This window comes from Talpa europaea (assembly GCF_964194135.1).
Source record: "Talpa europaea genome assembly, chromosome: 3".
NCBI classification, from domain to species: domain Eukaryota; kingdom Metazoa; phylum Chordata; class Mammalia; order Eulipotyphla; family Talpidae; genus Talpa; species Talpa europaea.
The window spans coordinates 122,383,146-122,405,258 of record NC_140069.1 but is presented as its reverse complement, the minus strand read 5'-3'; the positions used below and the strand labels follow the sequence as shown (position 1 = coordinate 122,405,258).

General features: G+C 37.5%; 1 protein-coding gene across 2 annotated transcripts in view; it reads left to right on the top strand.

Annotated features, from left to right (window-relative positions):
• The window catches only part of DOCK4 (dedicator of cytokinesis 4), a gene marked incomplete at both ends in the record, with an annotated part of 364,189 nt that overhangs the window by 138,216 nt on the left and 203,860 nt on the right, over window positions 1-22,113 (top strand). For both annotated transcript variants that reach the window (XM_084230776.1, XM_084230775.1), the window contains 2 exons: window positions 18,820-18,903; window positions 21,416-21,456. In XM_084230776.1, coding sequence (XP_084086902.1) covers window positions 18,820-18,903; window positions 21,416-21,456 — 125 coding nt within the window. The remainder of the gene's footprint in view (window positions 1-18,819; window positions 18,904-21,415; window positions 21,457-22,113) is intronic.

The window sequence follows — 22,113 nt, the reverse complement described above, 5'->3', positions numbered from 1 at the left end:
GCTGCTGACTGTACCCAGTGCTTGTATGTATAAAGGAATAAATAAATGAATAAATTAATTAATTAAAAAATAATAAAATAAAATGACTTAGAGTAAACCAATCATTCCATGAGTGGACCTGAAGGCTCTTCTTAGCAGAAGTACCGCATGAGCCTCTCTTAGTTAGGGAACAGCGTGAGTGACAGAGGAACTCAAGCTCTGGCATTGCTAATGCCAAATAAAGGATGGTGAGAGAGGAGGCCCGGAAGTAAGGCAGACAGCAGCCCAGGCTACACAGGAAAACACCTTTGTCTTAGCACTAAAAGGGGATTGCTCAAAGGCTTTCTGTGGGAGATATGTGATCAGCTCAGATCATGCTGGCCCCAGAATGAAGGGAGAGTCAGAGGGGCTGAGCAGGAGGCAGCATTAGGGTGGAAGAAAAAGGAGTCTATCAGCCTGCCGGAGGGGATTTATCTTCCTCTCCTTGACCAGTCTGATAGCTCAGGACTTTGAACTGAGAAGAAAAGGTCAGGAAATATCCAAAATAGCTCAAATAAACAGTGTTGCTACCATTCGTGGTATAAATCAGAAGTGGGGTCTGTTTTTTTTTATTCCTTATCCTCATGCAAGATGTCTCTGAGCTAGTGATTTCATATACATAGGGCAGAACCTAACTGGCAGCTTATTTATTTATATTCATCCCTCTCTGGATCCTCCGTACCAGCTCCATGCCGGTGCTGTTGAAGGTTGAGAATTTGGCTTATATCAGCATTTGGAAGACATCTGTAGTATCATCAGTGCCACTGAACGCTTTAGGTTGGTCTTCAACATTTCTGTTGATTAGTGCTTTCTTGAGGACCAGCTGTGTTATACACACCAAGTTTCTAAACTTGGAGATTTGGGCATTTTGTAAATGTATTTAATAGCATAAAATAATAAGGAGGGAGTATCCCTTTGCTCAATTGATGAAAGACCTTATATCACTTTTTTAATTTTACATTACACCTGACTAAGAACTGTGTTGATATCAATACTGTTCATTAAAGTCCAAAAATATGAAAATAACCCATGTCTCTCATTGTGCAGCAGAGGAGGAAATTGTGTTGTTTTGAGCAAAGGTATGACATGATCCATCTTAAGGTTTAGAAGTATCCCCCCACTGCCATGTGGAGAATTAGCTGTTTAAAGGTCAAAATTCTGGAAGCAGAGAGCTTTAGGAGGCCATGGCAATGAGCCAGGTTACTGGTTTGACCAGGTTGGTATGATGGAAGGGGTGAGAATCATTCAGACTCTGGACATGATTTCTAAGTCGAGGATAGGATTTGTTGATGCATTGGTTAAATGGCCTAAGAGAAAGGCGGCAAGGCCGATTCCTTGCTTGTTGATTTAAATGACTGGAAGGATACAATGCTACATCCTGACACAAGAGGCTGAGAGTGGAAGGAATTTTAGACTGGAGAATCATAGCTTGGGAGAGGGAGATGAGCAGTTCATTTAAATGGAGGCACCAAGCTGAAAGTTGAATAAACTAATCTGGAATTGAAGGGAGAAGTCTTGACTACATATGTCAATCTGAGGATCATCAACATTTAGATACTTTAAGCCAAGAAGCTGAAAAAGATCCTGTGTGACACTTAAATTATATATTCATTAAGTTTTTAAGGCAAATTGATTTTATGAAGCCATTTCATTAGAACACTGAAAGCATTGTATTCTTGATCTTATCCTATAAGGGTGCACACACAAGTTGTCTTTCTTAAGAAACAAGTCCAAATGAACCAACATGTGGATTATAAAAATTTTCTTGCCTCAGATAGGAAGGAAACTATTAGCCTGCATATGATTGACAAATGAAGGGAAGAGATTCTTTTCTATAGTCGTATCATTTGCCTCCTGGATTGAAGTTAGCAACATTAAATATCAAAGTTTTATCTTTCATTTTTTGGAAAGTTTATTTTTTAATGATGTGAAAATAGAAAGAGTAAGTCTGTCTTTGAAAATTATTTTTGTTAATTTGTCAAAGATAAAACATGATTGATAAGTTTAGGATTTTCTCTTCAGATTTTCAAGTTGCAGAAATAATGGTGCACCAGTTCCATCTTCCTGCCACTAAGAATGGGGTACAGGAGGCCTGTGTCTTTTCACTACTGTTTGAGTGGTTGGTGTTCCAGAACAAAGTTTGGTGGGGTGGAAGCCTTCACCAGGACTGGTTCTAATAGTACAAAGCATAATAACCCTAAACCAAGAATCTCTGATTCCGAACTGATATTATCTCTTCTCTTACTTTCTTCCTGAGGTTTTGCCCCAGTAGAAGCAGATGAAGTGTGTTTATGGGCAAGAGTGCAGTTCTGCCCCATTGTTACACCTTGTTTACCTAAATGCACCATGCAGCCTGAATGGCAGCAAAGGCTTAGTGTTAAGGGTGAAAACAGATCTTTGCCAGAGTTCTCTACATTACCCCTGCATCAAGTATAGTTTTTTGATTTCTGTGCCTACTTCCACATGCTTACCTGGCTCTGTGGGGCAACCTGGAAATCCTCTTATGACGGGTACTTAGAAAAGGGTTGTTCTGTTTGATAGAAGTTGTACTTGATTTTGGGGGACAATTTTCAGATGTTTAACTTTGAGTGCTGAACAGGAAATGACAACTACTAAATCACAGAAGTTGGAAATGGAGCAAATAAGCATTTGATGAGGGAAACAGCACCTGATAGTATCTGCTTGCCAGGTGATGATAGCAGAAGGCTGGGCGAAGCCCCAGCCCCAACAGTGAGCAGAGATCGGCCACCCAGGTGTGCCAGTCACTGTGCTGAACACTTGCCTTGCTCTCCACAGACACATTCTGTCCTCACATAATGCTATGAGGCAGATACTGTTCCTGTGAAGCAAAAAACTATTATTACCCCAGTTTTACAGATCAAGTAAACCGAGGCACAGCATTATTAATAGCTAGCTTGGGGGCATGTGGTTAATAAGTGGCAGAAAGGGGATTTGAACTCACCTGTGTAGAAATCCCAGTGATTTTCTTTGCTAGAGTGGTGCTGTGGTGCCTGGTTCCCTCTCAATGAGCAGTAATTACAGGGCAGCAGCCCATCAGCCAACTGGGGTTGAGCTGTACTCGATACCACTGACAAGCTTTGTGACCTTGGGCAAGTTACCTACAGGTTACTCCACTTTCCTCCTCCATAAAATGCAGATATTATGTTTAATAAATATTTACTGAGTGAGTGATTATAATGTGCTAAGCACTTTCCATAGCATCCCCCCGAGGAGACCCAGCTGTGGGCTGAGGAGAGAGCATGTGAAGAGATGAAGGTAAAACTTTCAGCTCTAAATGTTTCTCACCGTCATGATATGGAGTAGTACTGTGTCCTCGCTAATGGCCAATATCTTTCTCAGATAACAATTTTGACATTACTTAGTGGCATGAGCAATTTCATGCATATTAACAGTATTTTGAGTGCCTTCCCCATGAGGCTTAGCGTTCTGGGGCTTCTCCCACACTTGCTCTATAGTCTGTCGGCGGTAGGGACCCACTGGTCAGTTTAAACTGGGGCAGCAGGAAGAAAGTGCCTTGTGGGACACCTGTGATAAAGACCCTTGATCTGTTTTGTGTTTTGTCATGTTTGGCAGAGAGGAATGGCTTGGACGTTGTCTGAGGAAATATTAGATCAGAACTCTCTGTGCAGTAAGTAAATTAAAAGATATTTTAAGGAAGCTGTTCAAATATGGGAGAAAATTAACTTACTGAGTAGATTTCGGTGAATTTGGGGAAATGATGGGATCCTTTGTGGATATAACACACGTAAGCTGACACTAATGGAGTAGATTAGACTGATTTGCCAGTGAGAAGATGTCAGATGTCCTCTACTGCAAGTAGCCTTGAGAGTTTTTGTTTGGCTTATGTGTCAGAACAGTCTATGAAATGCATGCATTACTTTTTTTAAAGTTAGACAAAGGATGAACAGTTATTGATTTTACTTATTTTTCATTCGCATTTTTTCACCTTGGTATAGGTGCTTGGAGAACGGTACCAAGTCTTCTATACAGGAGAGCAGGACTCTAGAAAGATGTCCTTTTTGATTATACGAGCCAATTCTTACTTTGTCAGACTACATTATTTTAGAAATAGTGAAGTCTTTAGGTCCTAATATCCAGAGATAATATTCATCCAATGCCAGTCACTGTTTTCAGTAGTTACTGCAACTTCTGGTTGTGTTTAAGTCCCTGACTCTGTTGACCAGTTTTAATTCATTTATTACATTTCATTTAAAATGTTAGTTTGTGGGGTGTAGGCTCTTTGGCATAGAAAGCAAAATCAATTTAAGGTTTGAGATACTGAAGGTTTGATCATTTAAGTAAAAGATTAGTCTTCAAGAAATGATTAACATTTATTCATTTTCCAGAAAGAAAGGTAAATTCAGAATTTTTTTTTTTCAAGGCCAATGCGTGCATACTGCAGACTGAATGAGGGGCTGTGGGGATTCAAATTGAAAAACATACTTTTTCAACACTGAACAATGTTTAGTTATAATAATGTAAATGTTCTTGATTAATTTTTAGCTGAGGTAATATTGGGGTACCCCCATCAGATATTACCACCATAGTGTACCCACCACCAACTCTCATTAGTGTTTGTGTTTTACAAGTATAAGATCTCCCCACTATACTCCATAGTTTTGTGGTTTTTTTGGTTTTGTTTTTAACAGAAGGATCTGTTACCACCAGAAAATCGTATGAAGCTCACCTTTTTTATCTTCGGGGTTCGAGATCAGTGACCATTAAGTTGTTTGACATATATTACTTCTGGCCAGACCACTCTTGTCTCAGGGAAACTGACAAGCATGATCTATTGTTTCTGCACATATATCTGGAACTTAAAAAAGGCTCAATCTATGGGGAATAAAGAAAAATCTAGAAGGGTGGGTATATTGTCATCTATTTTGATGGGATTTTGGGTCATATGTCTCCTTTGCTTAATGTGTTTGTCAGAACTGGGGCAGGTGGTAGTAGGATTATAGGGAAATACTTGAGCTTATTTATCTGTCACAGTTTCAAAGACTGTAGAAAAGTTATTCCCTTTAATGTTAGGTATTTTTAACTATGTAGCACCAATTATAAATTGGAATTTCCTGGCAAAATAGAACTTAGTTCTACATTTAACTCTTAGATAAACAAACAAACAAAAAAGACCTTCCTGGCAGAGAAAAGTGCAGAATTTTTAAAAGTATATTCTCTAGGGCCTCCCCTGGTGGCGTAGTGGTTGAGCGCTGGGCTGTGAAACTGCCCGCAGCCTTTGCAGCACCGGTTCGATCCCCAGCTGCCAGCGAGGGTCTCATATGGCTCGCAGACCTCTCCTGCCGTGCCCGCTGCTCCCCTCAGCAGTGTATTTCTTAACTTTGCCTGTTCTGCTCCCCGCTCTGGCTCTGGTGAATTCTCTCATCCTCCCGTACTTCTGACTGTACCCAGTGCTTGTATAAATAAATAAATAAATCTTAAAAAACAAAACAAAAACAAAAACACTTAAAAAAATTATATTCTCTAGTGGACAAATCTTCTATTTTTGGTTCATTAAAAAGACTTAACAATGCACAAATATTTAGTATGCAAAAGGACCTTAAAACTTAGTGACTGAAAAAACCTTGTATCATTTTTATTCACATTTTACTGAGCCATAGGATATAGGAGGGAGTTGGAGAGAGGACAAGGATATTTATTTAGTTATTTCTATAATGTTGATAAATTCAGAATATTTAAGCATATTATGTTGGAATCTTGATAGTCTATGGTCAGTTTTTTTGATCTATTCATTTCTGTTAGAAATAGCACAATTATTCATTTATATAGATTTTAAAGTTCTGGAGGAACTTTAAAAGTTCCTCCATTTACCAAATTTGTTACTAATTTTGAAACTTTGAGTAAATTAGCAATACTTTATAAAGCATAACTAACGTATCACTGTTACTATAGGCTACAAAATGAGATATTTTTATTATATAAGAAGACATAGTCATATCTTTATATATGTACTTTTCATGTAAGCATAACTTCTAGTGATGCTTTGGAATTTGAGCTCATACCTCCTTTTTTTGTTTTGGCTATATACAGTTTTCTTTAAATCCCCAGACATCTATAAAAAAACACATGCCATTTTAAGTTAATTTTTTTATGTTGAGGCTATTTTTGGAAGTTTGCAATTATCCTCCCAAAAATAAGGTACTTTCTGTGTTGTTTGAAAAAAATTTCCCCTTCCTTAGCATCTTTGGGCACTTGTTATTTCATTCTGTCTTGGCCAGAATATTAGAGACAATCACTTTGTACATAAGCCTCAAGGGCGTTCACATTGTCAGATTTAGTTCATGAACAGACTGAGTCACCTCCAGTGATGCTTAGGAAAAAAAAAAGGCAAAATCATGATTCAAACCAAATAATTGCAGTAGATGGATTGTTCCTAATTAACATATTGTGAAATAAATGACTTGCTTTGGCCCTAACACCAGACCTGTTGTCTGTTTTGAAGATATTTTGGAAAGCTTATCTAATTTGCCTGGCAAGTTTCTTGGTAGAGGGGAAAAGGATAAACATTTACAGAGATTTTTAACCCTAGTCAAGCATAGGGATTTTTAATTTCTATGGGGAAAAATAGGGTGTTTGGGGGTAGTCTTAAAACTTTTGTTTTAAATAATGCAGCAATTTGCTAACAAAGCATCCAGATTTCAATTATTGTAAACAACATCTGGAATTAATGGCTGAAATTCACAGTGAGAAGAAAGGCATAGGAAACAACTGCTTCATTAGTTTATAAAATTGGAAGAGGCAAAGGACAGAGGGCATACTCTCTAGGGGGAACTTGGTACCCTCTAAAAACCCTGAGGAAGGATTTAAAAGTTCACTTATAATTGATAAATGCTGAATTGGTAATGTTCATTTTTTTATCCTGGTTCCCTGATTTGGCTATTAGAGTTTTATGAGTTTTGCCTTAACTTGTCATTGAAACCACAAAGATAAACCAGCAGTATTTCTTTTAATAAATCTTTTAATTTTAAAAATAGTTATTGAGAGGGGCCTCCCCTGGTGGCGCAGCGGATGAGCGCTGGTCTGTGAAGCTGCCTGTAGCCTCTGCAGCGCAGGTTTGATCGCCAGCGAGGGTCCCACATGGCGCGCAGACCGCTCCTGCCGCCCGCTGCTCCCCTCAGCAGTGTATTTTGTCAGTCTGCCTGTTTCTCTTCCCCACTCTGGCTCTGGTGAATTCTCTCACCCTCCCGTGCTTCTGACTGTACCCAGGGCTTGTATAAATGAATAAATAAATCTTAAAAAAAAAAAGTCATTGAGGGGAAACAGAAAAATGTCATGGAGGATATATAGAGTGGAAATAACAGGATTAAATGAATTTCTTGGATGATAATGAGCCACATGAAGAGCAGGTTCACAAATACCATATGGATAGTGATGTGATTACTCCTGGTAGGCCCTTCCAGTCTTGACATCATGTGAGTGTAAAGCTACTGGTCTGAGCTCCCACAGACCTCAGGGGACATGGGTCTTCATTCCCTCAGCTATCTGTGTCTGCCTAGGGGATGGGGTGTTAGTGAAATTGAAAGGAAGAGTTGTTCTGCTGTTAGTCCTGTTCTCCTGGGTGAAAAGAAATGATGAAAGAGAGGCAAGATATATTCATAATTATACATTTTAACTGAGTAGTATGGGTGGATCACTGGGAAATGGCAAAGTTGAGATGTGATACCCTCTCTCAGATTGGAATTTTCTGGGAGACTCCCAGGACAAGAAGCATGGTTCTAAGAAAGCATGATCTTGTGTCCCTATCTTTCTACATTTGCCAGTACCTTTCCACCTGCCCCATGGTATATCCCTCTACTACTCTAAATCCCATACCATCCCCAAATTTTCATTACATGTGGGATTATTATTTTTATTTTTTTAATTGATTAATGCTGTAGCTTGAGAATCCAGCCATTGACGATAAATACCCAACTTTATAAAATTTCTAAAACATAAATCACTTGTTAGAGGCTCATTGTAGTTTTTAAATATCTCCTTTTAAGTGATTTTAATAATCAGTCCTAATACAGTGTAACAGAATTAGTAATTTTGCAGTTATCAATCAGTACTTGTACAATAAAAACTATTACTGTACAAAATTATTAGGAAGGTATATTAGGGTTCTCTGGAAAAGCAGGGCCATTATTAGGATGTGTATGTATCATTTATACATATGTAATATATATATAATATTTTATAGGGAATTGTGTTGTAATTTTAGAGGCAGAGAAGTCCCACAATGCCAACTTGAAGACGCAGGGGAGCCAGTGATCTGTTTCTGAGAGCTAAGAGCTGATATTGTAAGTCCTAGTCCAGGGCAGGAGATTTATGTCCCAGCTCAAGTACTTGGACAGATTGAATTCTTCCTTCTACATTTTTGCCCCAATGAATTATATGATGCCTACCCACTTTGGGGAGGGCAATCTGCTGTACTAATTCCACTGATTTCAATGGTAAAATCTCTTCCAGAAACACTCCCACACACCCCCTTAGAAATAGTATCTAATCTGGGCACTCTGTGTCCCAGTCAAATTGACACATAAATTTAGCCTTCACAAAAGGCTAGTTTTTGTCATGAAATAAAATATAAATTTTACCCTGATTTCCTCATCAGTCACTGATAAATGCAGTAAAGACAGAGGAATTAAATCAAACCTCAGGATGGTTATAGTTAATGAGAAGGACCTATCCAATTTTCCTTGAAAATGTTGAGCTAAACAGGTGGAAAGGTCAGAATACACAAATAAGAATTTTTTAGCTAAGGAGTTAGTAGCTAAAGAGGTCATGCAGTATACTGAAAACTGGACAAAATTGTTAATTTTGTTCATTTTCTGAAAGAAATGAAATGGTAAGATTGAGGTTTTATTTTGTTTGATAGAATGAGGTCACCTCAAGCATTCCTATGGCAGTAATGGTATTAATATTGTCCTCTGTGGAGTAAAGTCTATGCTCACTTAAAAAGGGATCCATTAAAAATTTTAACAGCAATTAAAATAATCTACTGTGTCTGGATAACCCCCTGTATAAAAACAGTTAAATTTACCAAGGTTGCAGGCAATAATCAGCAATGCCTGCCATAAAGTATGATGAAAAACTGTTATTTGCATAGTCTCAAAGTATCTCCCTATAAGATACTTAATTGCAAAGGGAAGAATAGTAGTTCTAGTGGAGAACCCACTTAAACCAGAGGATCTAGGTTAGCATACCAATAATGAGACACTTTGCCATCACTTGCCTCCTGATAAGGTACATACAGAGAACACATCATGACATTTAATCAGGAAGGAATGTCAGGCAAACCTAACTATCCAGACATTCTGCCAAATATCTAGGCAATATTCTTAAAAGCATCATGGACATAAAAGACAAAGACTGAGAAGCTTCTACACAGGAGGAGGCAAAAGAAATATAATTAAATATAATATGGAATCCAGCTTTGAATCCCTAGTCAGTGTACTTTTTGCCATGAAGGATACATTGTAATTTCTTCCTCCCCATGCTGTGTGTTATCCCTTGAACTATTGAGGCAGAGGAAACATTAAAAAGGTGAATATCAAAAATATATATAAAATGAAATGTTGAATCTCTCTATCTCTGCCTTAGCATTTTAGGAACAATCCCTCTTACCTTCATGCTTTCCATATCATTTTCGTTTGCCAAACATTTTTTTTCCTCTTTTGTAAGAGAAAACAGTGTATCAGCTGTTTTTTTCTCCCCCTGTTGGGTGACTAACCCAGTATCTTTCTAAGTATAATTTCCAAGAAGTCAAAGTTTTTGACTTACCATTGTAGATGGAAACCTTATTTTTGCCCATGATAGATTCAGATCTGGCCTCCAAATTTCCAGTTAGTGATCATGATGAAAAACAGTATTCCATATTTAATTATAGGTATAGGCTTACAATTTCCATTCTTCTACATTGCTTTGATCCTTATGACACTCTGTGAAGTTAGGCCAGACAGGTGATGTCATCCCAAACTAGGAAATGGAGGAATTAATGACCAAATGGTACCAATGTAGAAGACTAAACTCCAGTACTCCATCTCTCTGCTTAATATTGTTGCTCTTCCCTAACTGCTCGGGAGCTTTTGAGATAATTGTTTAAACTGTCTTCCGAGAGACTTCTCTTAGCTGGCAAATGGCCCAAACAATAACCTTTTCTATCATTTACTTTGTTTTTAAATGTCCTAATAGGTAGATACAATAATTAGTTCAGAGTTCTATTGTTTGAACTTCAATTGTTCTTGTAGCCACTTAGGAAAATGCCTTTGCCTTTGTAATGTTAAAACAAGGTGAAGGAAATATATTGTTCATCATTCTGGGGGATAAAACTGGTTGGTTTACTACACAGTGAGAATGTCTTCCAATAAATCTTAATGTGGAATAACTCCCTCCTAATATAGTTAATTTATGTCCTTCCTTGTCTCTTTCCTCTTCTTATTCTCTGTATTTCCAGTGGGAATAGAAATGCCTACATCATAGAAAGATTAGAAATAATCCATAATGAATTTAGCAAAATCCTTAACATAAAATAGTAATGCAATAATATTACTTTCCTTTTCCCTTGAATATAAATTTTATCACATAGTAAGTTCTGAAATGGGTAAGCTTTAAAGCTTCTATGTATATGTTGGGCTCTCCAGAAGTAGACTCTGAGATGCAGATTAGCTTGTAGGATGTTTATCAGGGAAAGCTCTTGGGCTTTGTACCTGTGCAGGGGAGGAGAAGGAAGCAGGCTGGGCAAAGGGAGCAGCTGAGCTGCATCATAGGTCCAGTGACAATCTTAGTCACGTGAGATGGAATGGCACTCGGCATTGTACCAAATGGTAGCATGAACACCTGGCCCCAGTCTTTGGATGCAATTAACTCTGGGTATGTGACTTTGCTCAAGTGACTTTGGGCAAAACAGCTCTTTTCAGCTAAGGAGCCCCCAAATGGGGTTGTTGGCCAAGGACTGTCTGCCCTAACTCTCTGAGCAGATGGGAAAATAAAATAACTATTTCTGAAGAGGTATCTTGACATTTCAGCACCTGCCACCATACTTTGTTTACCAAAATGGCAGTGGTTCAAGCAGAATGAACTCTGTAATCCCTGGTAGAACTACCCTCTTACCAATCAAGGGTAGCAATATATTCTCAGGTGGCACTTGTGTAATGTCAAAAAAGTCATTTCATTCAGTACATTTGTGATTCTTCAAAACATTTAGACCAAAAGGGACCATGTGACCCAGCCTGGGCATGGTAACCTTGGCTCCCTAATGGAATCCTGTTAGTAAGTGTGCATGTCTGTTAGGTGTTGCCTGCCTGGCGTGAGGCCTCCGGGCACAGTTCACAATGAGATGGAGGCATTTGCCAAACATATATAAAGTCTGAAGATGAGAAGTTGTAACAACATTTCTTTACATTTTCCAGTGAACTCACTTTCAGTATCAAAGCTGAGTTCAGGAGCCTTTGCTTTTTTTTATTTTTTCTTTTTTCAGTCTTTCTGTCCGGACCCCCCCCCCCCATAGTTCCATTATCATGCTGATAGCCACCTGGGAACCCCCTGAAGTTAGGAATGACCACTTTGCTCTTAATGTCTTCCTTACAGGAGAAAGACAGTCCTGTGCTGGTGATAATACCAATAGCCATCTCCACGTGACTTCTGCACTATCCTCCCTCAAGCCCTGTCTTAAACAGTTAAGACAAAGAAAGTGTATTGATGATGGACTTTTGACTTGGTTTTCCCACCACATTTACCTTTCTTTACAGGGTGATTCTGTATGCGTGAAGAGGAGGTGACCCCTTGTGATTGTCCAGAGTTGATTATTTCATGAAAGTCTCTGGAAAGTATTGAGTCCTCTTTATCCCTTTCCTTTTCTCTGTTTACCCAAGTTCTTATTCAATTTCTTCAGTAAACCTATCTTTTTCTCCCCTTTTCTATTTTAGTTCTCCCCCCCACCCATGATACTCTTTCCAGTTGATATACTTCAAGGCAGCTAGACAAGTCACAGCCAGACGTACAATGTAAAATGAACATCAAAACAGGATAGGACTGGTTTTATTTTTATTTATTTATTTTTGGAATGGAATAGTGAGTTCATAGGTTTTTTTATTTTTTTAATTGAGGTATTGTTAATTTACATCACAGTGTATGTCTTAGGGGTTTAAGTTTACACCTCTACACTGTATATTATTTCACCACATCCACCACCAAAATCCCAATATTCCTCCATTAGGCACCTCCCCTCTCCCTTTTGCTCCCATTCCACCACTTCCCTCTTCTGGTAGCCTCAGTCATAGTCACATGCTTTCTCCCCTCTGTTTTTATTCTTCCCCCTCCCATCCTCTGGATGTCTCAGATCTGTGGTAAGTTTTCAAAGTTTGTCCTTGTCTGACCCTTTGTTTGGTTTCTTTATATTCCGCATATAAGTGAAACCATCCGGTATTTATCTTTCTCCTTCTGGTTTATTTTGCTGAACATAATCCTTTCCAGCTCCATCCATGTTGCCGCAGATGGCATGGGTTTTAAGTGTGCTCTGAGAAGCAGTTCCTTTAGAACGTCCCAAGGTCAACACCTGCACTGTCACTATTTTCTAATAGCCACTGCTGTGCATCAAGCCCCAGCATTGAGGATATTACAGCTATTCACGTAGGAATATTTGCTCAATTTCTGGAGCAGTCATAGCCTATTTTTATTACAAAAACAGCTGTTACAGTTTTGGATTAAGAAGGATTCTGTGGGATAACCCCAGAACTTAAGAAAAATAGCAGTGCATTCTGTGTTGTAAATGGGGCTCACAAGCGACCTTGCAGAATCCCAAACTGTTCATGAGTTGGAAGGTCCTTTTATGGGACAGATGAAGCCAAAACACTGACTTTGAGAGATGAGTTTCCTTCCTTTGTGTCTCAGGGACAAAGAATTTTTATTATATTTTATTCTGCATTCTACTCCATTCATCTTAGATTGTCAGCCCAAAAAGGGGAAGGGCAGCATTTGCCAGGCTTGTATTGAATTGTGGTGAGGAGAATCACAGTAAATATTATTTTGACCATGATGATGAAGAATATGTCATTGCCTGCATTGTAGAACTACGTGATTGACTACAGTCTTTTTGATAATTTGTTTCTATTTTTGTTTTTAAAAATCATAGAAACTCTGTGATTCAGTTTCTCTGCACAGAATTTAAAATTCCTGAAGTACAAATTTGTTCTCTGCGTGAGAAATTTCATTCTCTGTGATCTTTTCTGTAGCAACCAAAGTTGTTAAAATTATAAGAAAACAAAATAGAAAAGGAAATCAAGAGATTAAGACAGCATGCGGTCATGTTGACTAAATCCTGATATTACTGGGGTGGGGGGATGCCCAGAAATTGTACAATGGGGACTTTTGTATAAAGGCAATTACTTTACTATAACTGGGGACAGAAATGCATTTTCACTATAGACTTTTTTCACACAAAAACACTTGGGGGAAACTTAAAGGGATTTAGAGTTGTATGCAAGAGAGTTGTATGCAAGATGAAATTTAAATAAAACATACTTTAACTGTGTTTGATGGAAATGAAAATGGAGGTTTTGTGAATGCTTATGTTAGATTTGAAACTTTGCTAAAACAGTTTTCATTAGTTTATGGTACATTACATGTTGCCACTAATTTACATGAACCAATCTTGTTTTCAAATTTCTTGTGCTTTTGTCTGAAACTGCCTTCTCCTTTCAACTTTTTATTTCACAACATGAAGCACAAATCATATAGCATTCATTCATCCATTCATAAATTCAGTAGATTGCAAAGTAAAAGTTACTCATGTAACTCACAAGTTTAAAATGGCTTGCCATTTTAGAAGATAAAGGTCAAAATGATCTTGAACAATATATCCTGAAAAATGTTACTCACTAGTATGAGTTGCAATTTCAAACATATCTTTAGGTGTTTTGGGTGGCCCTGACATTCTCCAAATCTGTTAAAACCTGGTTGCCATTTTTTCAGTGACTTCATTCATTCATTTCATGTATTTGTTCATTCTCCATTCATGTATTCAGTTATCCATATGCTTGGTCTTAAAGATAAATACAAATAGTTCATGTTCTCAGTGTCAAGGTACAGATAAATAAAGTGTCATTATAATATTACATAATACCTTCCCTTTAAGGTCTGGTCAGACTACCCTTGGGCACAGAGAGAGTAATTGATTCCATTTGGGTCCAAAGCTCGGGAAAGAGAAAGATAATCAGCAGGGGAGCACCTGAAAATCAACAATACTAACCTTGAGCTAGGCTTTAAACTAAGGGTACTTTGCAGTTTCCAGTATAAAGAAGATAGCAAAGGCAGCACCCCCCGAAGGTAATAATATGTGTGATGGCACTGAGGCCTACATGAAAGAACTTGATGAGAACTTGGTCATGACTGAGCAGAGGGCGGTATGTGGAGTGGTATGTGGGTGTGAGCATGGAAAGGTGGCAGGGACTAGCTGTAAAGGACCTCATATAAGAAGCTGAGAGCAGGCTTTCCCTACTGTGATATCAGCTGGCTTTTGCAGGTGGGAACAGATACCCATTCTTTCAGAATTCAGGCAGTGACTGAAACCAAAGCAAAGCTGGTTCAGGGGCTGAGTTCTTCAATGTGTATTATGCTGTGTCATGCTGAAAATTCTTCTAGACTTAGAATCGCAGGCTAGGAGGGTGCTTTTAGTTCACCTTGTGTAGCTTATTTGTTTTACAGAGAAGGCATCCAAAGCCCAGTGAAATTGAAGGGCTTAATATTATAGTTTACACTTAATAATTATCAAATATATTTCTAAAGAGTAAAATTGTAATTCACCTACATGGACTGCTTAGGTAAGAAATGAGTTGACACATAGTTATGACTCAGAAAAACTATCATTACAGTTTTTAACAGCTTCTATGAAAGAATAAGTTTTCATGGATAACATAGTTGGTTCTTAGAATTTTGAGCAGATGCTTAAAATAGTATTGCCAGTAATAGAGGAACCTATTTAAGACCAGATCACTTAGTAGTAATGGCCCTGTTTTCACTCATTCCCTAGGGATTATTTACTGAGCTCAGATTGTATGCCAGGCTCCATACTGTATTGGGAACACAGCTGTCAGCTAAAAACAACACAGTCCTTACATTCATGCAACTTATAGTCTATTGTAGGAGACATTGTACAAAAACTTGTACAAATAATGGAAGTTGCTGAAATGTTGTATGTTGCAATGAGTGCATGTAGTTGGGGTGATAGAGGTACATCAGACAAGACTGTCCTAAGAAGTGACCACTGAACCCATATCTGTAGAGTGAATGTAATATAATTTGGGAAAGAGCAAAAGGAAGATATTTCTTGTAAGGGATCTATCATGCAAAAGTCTTTTGTGGGAGGGAATATATCAAGAAAGATGCTGAAAGATAGTCTTTATGTATGGAGCACAGGAAGTCAAGGTTGAGAAGTGTAGGATGAAACTAGAGAAAAAGCAAGACCTTATAGGCTGTAGCACTGATTCATATATTTTCAGGTCTGATATTTAATATAAGGATGTCATCAAGGGATGTGTACTTTGGGAAGATCTCTTAAACTGATGTGAAATGAATTACAGTAGAATTTGAATATTGAGCATAGACCCAGTGGGAGACTTCTAATGAAGCCAGGAAAATGATAATTACAAGCCTGGGGTAATGGTAGGTGTTGATTTGGGCATACCTAAGGATTATATGAGCTACACAGTAGCACAAAATAAGAAGAAAATAACCTTGTTAATCTTTTGTTCTATACTGCACGTATTTAATGACTTTTTCTTTAAATGAATGAAATACTAAATACTTTAAGACTAAGGATTTTTTTCTGATGTCATGCACATACAAAGAAAACTATAACCTTAATCACAAATGTAACAAAGTCAAAGATAACTTGTGAACAGTGTTTGAGGAAGGACATCATGGATATGTACCTGGCTTTGGGGTGGTCCTGTGGAGGAATGTGCAGAAATCCACCTAAGAATAGCAGAACAAAGCAGGACTAATAGCAGAAGACTAATTAGTTAGACTAACATTTTAGAGGTGATAATGGGGAGAGAAAAAATAGCTTAAATTTTATTAGGAGATGGCTAAGTTTTAGGTGTTTTGACATCTAGATAGATATATACAAGTTGGAAGGTTCTATCAGATATTCAAAACATAGGCCAGAACTGGGAAAATCTTGACAAATCTTGTGTCACCAGGTGATTCTAGAAGCCTTAGAACTCTCAATGAATAGATGAAAACATATGGATAGAAGAACAAAAGTGCAGTTTAAACAATTGAGGTATTTATTAAGTGGCTAAAATATACCAAACATATGGTAAATTATTTCTAAGGTGCCTTAATTAATCTTCCATTACATTTGATGATTCCTTTATTGTTATCCTCATTTGCCTGATGAGGTCATGGAAGTTCTTAGTGGTAGGTGTCTTGACCAATGTCACACAGCTAGTAAACAGTGAGATCTGGGGTCATACTCATATTTCTTGATGTCAAGTTTCATGTTATTTTTATACACCTCAACCTTCAGCTTTTTGAGGGCAGACTGTAGATGACAGCAATATTTAAGGGGGCTGAGAAAGATCTACAGAAGACTAGAGAGTATGAGTGAGGTAGTAGAAGATTCAGAAGTCAGACTCCTGAAGGTGATATGAATGCAGACACAGTACAGGGACTGGAGGCTGCAGTGGAGGGGTTGTGCAGGTGGTGTGCGCTGAAGCATGAACAGAGATGAAATCCATGAATTATACCACTGTGTTCAAGAAGGGGAAGAGGAGTAGGAGAAAGCAGCCAGCAGTGGGTTGGTGTTTATGGCAACCTTGGGAGTTAAAATTAGGGCATTTGTGAGCGGTAAGTGCTATGCCAGCAAGCTCAAGCTCTTAGACCTCTAAGTGAAGGGTACTTGGCATCCAGTTGAACTGCCAGGGTGTGTGAGGCAAATCCGTGAGTACAGAAAGACAAGGGGGCAACTTGTTTTGGAGTTTTTAAAATTGTGATCAATCTACTGTTGTTGTGATGTTCACCCCTTGTTAGAATGGGTCTTTGAAAATAATGGGAAGGAACCTGTCAAGATACACAGACCCTTGCTTGTTTTCTAAGCAAACATTTTCTAGCATATGAATAAGAGGCCATGTGGTATTTATGGTTGTAGTTAGAAATGACATCATGAATTAGTGCTTATCTAAAATGTTCTAACTTGGTTACTCTGCACTTCTTTTCGTCCATCTCATGTACTTTGGGTTATGTTTTTTGTCTTGTGTTTTGATCTCTTGTTAATTTTGTTTTGAGGTCATAAAAGGGCTTTTGACTTCTCTAAAAGCCCATTACTTATTGGCATGTTATGATTTTTGACAGATTCAAGTGTTGCTTCTGGCTTATGCAATACATTCACAACAGTAGCTTGGGGTTGTATCTAAACCTCTCTATCTGAGGCCAAATTATAAAATTCACTTCCAAAATTTTAGTTTGTAAAAATGGCACATTAAAGCATTTGCTATCATTATCTTTTGATTTGAATTGCAAGTTGATTTCAGCATACCACCTATTAACAGGATGTGTCTCTTCTCTTTTTGTGTGTTAAAGTATACATTTTTGTTATTTCTCCTTGCTTGTCTCCTTTATGACCCAAGCATTATTATCCTGAGAATAATCACTGTACTTCATTTTCTCTATAACTCCTTGAATTGCCCAGGAATGCACCCTTTCTCTTTAGTATTACATCCTGATTCTTCCCAGTCCTACAAATTGTTCCCAAAAAGCAATCCCTCTATAACCATTAGGTAGGACTAAATAGTGGCCCCTTCCCTCCCCCATTCCAAATGGCACTGAACTAAGACTTGTGGGAATGGTCGTGGAGGTTGTGTGTTTGGTCCTAGGGAAAGGGTACAGTCATTATTAAATAAAATGTCAGCATCGATTACTACACAAGAAGATTGCTTTTATGTCACACTCTTGGCTAGCCTTGGGGACATACTAGTCAGCAAATAGATGCAGCCTAGGGAAAAGCAGCTTCCTTCAAGCAATATAACAGAAAGGTTTACCAAGCTCAAAAACAAGTAAGAAATATATTCCCCATTTATTATTGAACAGCTATATATTGAGTAACTACTATGGGTTGTGTACTGGATGGAGAGTGACTATTGCAGCAAATAAGTGGGGTATGGCTTCTTAGGGAGTTATTAAGACTCTACCTTTGTTTACACCTGATATTGAAAAATATTCTTGATATTTTGCATATTATTTTAGTAGATTCCACATCTCTGACATTTATATTTCTAATGCCTTTTAAAAAAGATTTATTTATTTATGCATATAAGACCTGGGGTGCAGGCCAGAGGTGTGGGGGCATGGGTGAGAGGATTCACCAGAAACAGAGTGGGGAGCAGAACAAGCAGATTGACTTAAATAAGCTGATGAGGGGAGCAGCAGGTGAGACAGGAGAGGTCTGCTGTGCCATGTGGGTCACCTCCCTGGCCGCGGATCCAACTCTGAAGTGCTGCAGTGGCTGTGGATAGCTTCATAGCTCTGACACTTAACCCCTTGTGCCACCAGTGATGCCCTCTAATGCTTTTTGTACCAGAAAGTTAGAAAGTATATAAACTTAAAGATCGACAGTCTTCAAACACATGTAAAATTAAAATGTGGTAATAGATTCTAGCTATCAAAGTGTGCTTACTAGTCACATTCACTTTTCCTAGTTGATAACATTTAGTAGTAAGCAGTATAACTAACTGGCTATAACTTATTGGAAAAATATCTTCATGTATCCTTTACTATTTCTTACAGTGATTGCCAGTTTTCGAGGAACCATTCCTTATGGTCTGTCATTGGAAATTGGAGATACAGTTCAGATCCTGGAGAAATGTGATGGTAAGTGGGCTAGTGGTGATTGCTTAAGATTCTGTGAACAACCTCCTCAACATTGGGCAGTTCATAAAGTTTACAGATTCTGCCCATACCTGATTAATTTCTGGAATTTTTCTAGTAGTCAGAGTGAATCATTTTTGATGAAACTTGTTTTATGCATATTTCGTGTTTGGCTTATTGGAATGCATCATTTGGTATTTTTATGCTGGTGATGGTATTTTTTTCTACAATTATTCTTTATGCATTCACTAATGTGAACATAAAAACAACTGAAGTTACTACATTTGTGAGAGTTCATAACTCAATGCCAAGTTAGAAGGCTTTTCTGAGAATCTGAAGAGTCTGGTAGATCCCTCAGGGCAGAGATCCAGAGAAGAAATGACTTCTCCAAGGTTGGGGAACTAGATATTTTGGGGGAAATCATCTGCCCAGACATAGTTTGCTCAAGTCCTACATCCATCTCCTATACCCAGCCACCCCAAATTGAACTGAAATTATTTAGTGCATGTGCAATGTTAGTATAATATATGAACTGTGTGACTGTTCTTTATGTAGCAGGTAACTCATAAAATCAAATTACCTAATAAGCTCTCAAATGTTTCTATTCTCCACAAAACATCCTTAAACTCTAGTCCTTAAAAAGATCCCAGATGAAATCACTGCCTCTTTTATGATTATTGTTAACAAAATAACCACATTTTAGAGCACTATCAGTATGTACAAAAACATCCATTTCCTCCTAAATGTTGTACTTATTAGGAACTTGTATAACATTCTATCATGTCAAAGTTCATTATCAAACTGTGTTCCCCTAGAGATACTACATTTAGTTCAAGCCTGATATTAAATGTTGGTGACACACAAACACTTCTGTCTACTGTAATTAATATATTTTTTAAAAACACAAGATTTTCTGTCATTGCTGATGATTTTTGCCTATTTCTACTTTGTGTACAGATGAATATAAAAATCTGTTTTTAATTGGTTTATGAAAATGGGCTCCATTGCTAACAGGAGCTGTTTTGTAATCTAAAAGACTTTCTGTATCATGGAATTAGAGACCTCTCTACAACCTTTCTGCAGTTTTCAAAAGGTTTTGATTTTTGTTAGAAGAACCATTTAAGACTGCATATATTTCATGGATATGTTTTAAGGAATCTTACAAATCCAGAGATATAGAAATTCTCATTCTCAATTCATTTCACTCTCTTCAGACTGATTTTAAAACTGGTAGGCATTATATTTTATACAATATTTCCTTTTAAGAAATAAAAATATTTAAATACAAACTCAGTATTTCTTTTTAAAAATTCAATTGGGTAGAATATTTGTTGTATAGTAAAATAATTTCTTTCCAATAAGAAAAATATTTTACATAGTTGAGTAAATTCTGAGTTGAAAATAATACATTTACAGGAAGATGTATATGTTTGTATATCCCTGTACTTATATTAAACTATAAAAAGATACATTTTCCCTTAAACATAATGCTGTCAAATTGATTCAGAGTTGCTCAGAAGTTAAGTAAAAGGCATTCTACAAAATAGCAATTAGAGTGAGCTCCTGGTAGGACCTGCTGATGGAAGAGTACTCATAGTCATTCTCTTAGTGGATGAGATTTCGCTTCAGTCATGTAAAGCTATCACACTGGTTCTAACCCAAGACAGTAGATTGCAGGATGTGAAGATTCTTTCACTGCATAATCCTGGCTGAGGTGTTACAACCTGGACTTTGTAGTCAAGCAATGAGAATTTGAAATAAATTAAATCTTGTGCAGATTCTTGAATTTCCTGAAACTTAGTGTAGTCTCAGTCTCTCCATTGTAAAATGGCCAGAAATTGTGTTCAGAGAAGTCAATTAAGTTGCCCAAGATTAAATAGCTAATAGGTAGCAAAGTTAGAATAAACCCAGTGCTCTGGTTCCAAAGCTTCTACTTCTATTGTGCATGTTTCTGTTTTTTACATATAAATTTCCAGTGTAATAGTTAAACAGTTTTATTAATAGAATACTTAAGCTTGTTACAGTCATTTGAACTATACTCCTACTAATCCTAAACCCTATCTTATTTATATATATAATATATACATGTACAATAGGATGAAATTCTATCAGGAAAGGACATTGATTTTTTTTTTTATAGAGGCATGTTTTATTTATTTATTAGTTTGTTTGTTTGTTTTTGTTTATACATGCACTGGGTACAGTCAGAAGCGCGGGAGGGTGAGAGAATTCACCAGAGCCAGAGCGGGGAGCAGAGCAGGCAGAAGGACCGAAGTACACTGCTGAGGGGAGCAGCGGGCGGCAGGAGAGGTCTGCGCGCCATGTGGGACCCTCCTCGGGTGGCAGGGGAACAGCCGGGGATCAAACCGGCTCCGCAGAGGCCGCGGGCAGCTTCACAACCCAGCGCTCAACCGCTGTGCCACCTGGGAGGCCCAGGACATTGATTTTTAATAACTTATTTTCTTTAAAACTGTATATGGTTTATTGAAATATGACCATGATTATTTCTCCACAGGCTGGTACAGAGGATTTGCCTTAAAAAACCCAAATATCAAGGTAAAAAATTTTTCCTATTAATTATAATTATGGGATATATTTTTTTAAAAAGACAGTACTTTGGTTTGTTTCTTCTACAATTGAAAATACAGTTGGAACTCAACTGAAATGCCAAATGGCAATTCAGTATTTTCATAACTTTGGGAATCCCTTTGAACTTGGATTATGGTTAAGAAATGCTACTCAAATGATAATCTTATGTAGCTCTTGAAATTTGTGCTGAAAGACCTTAGTAAGTTCACTATATATAAACAAATTCTTTTTGAAGTGTTACTTTCACAGAGTCAAAATTAAAATTGAGGAAGTGGTAATATACATTTCAAAAGACACACTGAATAGAGGTATTTAATCTTTAAGTTTTCTGTGGTATCATTTATAAAATTTTAGTGTGGAAAAAGAAGCTTATTGTAGGATAAGATTCCTTTTGGGTTTAGGAAGCTGAAACATGGCAATCCCATATTATAAAGAACCCATCTTATCATTCTAGACAGAAATTAATATGACTCATTACCCTATATATATTTATATAAATCCTTAGGAATTACAGCTGTAAGTAATATGATTTTGTTTTATCTTTTATTTGTGTATTATTTTGACACTAAGCCTTACCAATATCTTGGCTTCTTTACTTTCTTCCAATTTCCTCAGCTTTGACCC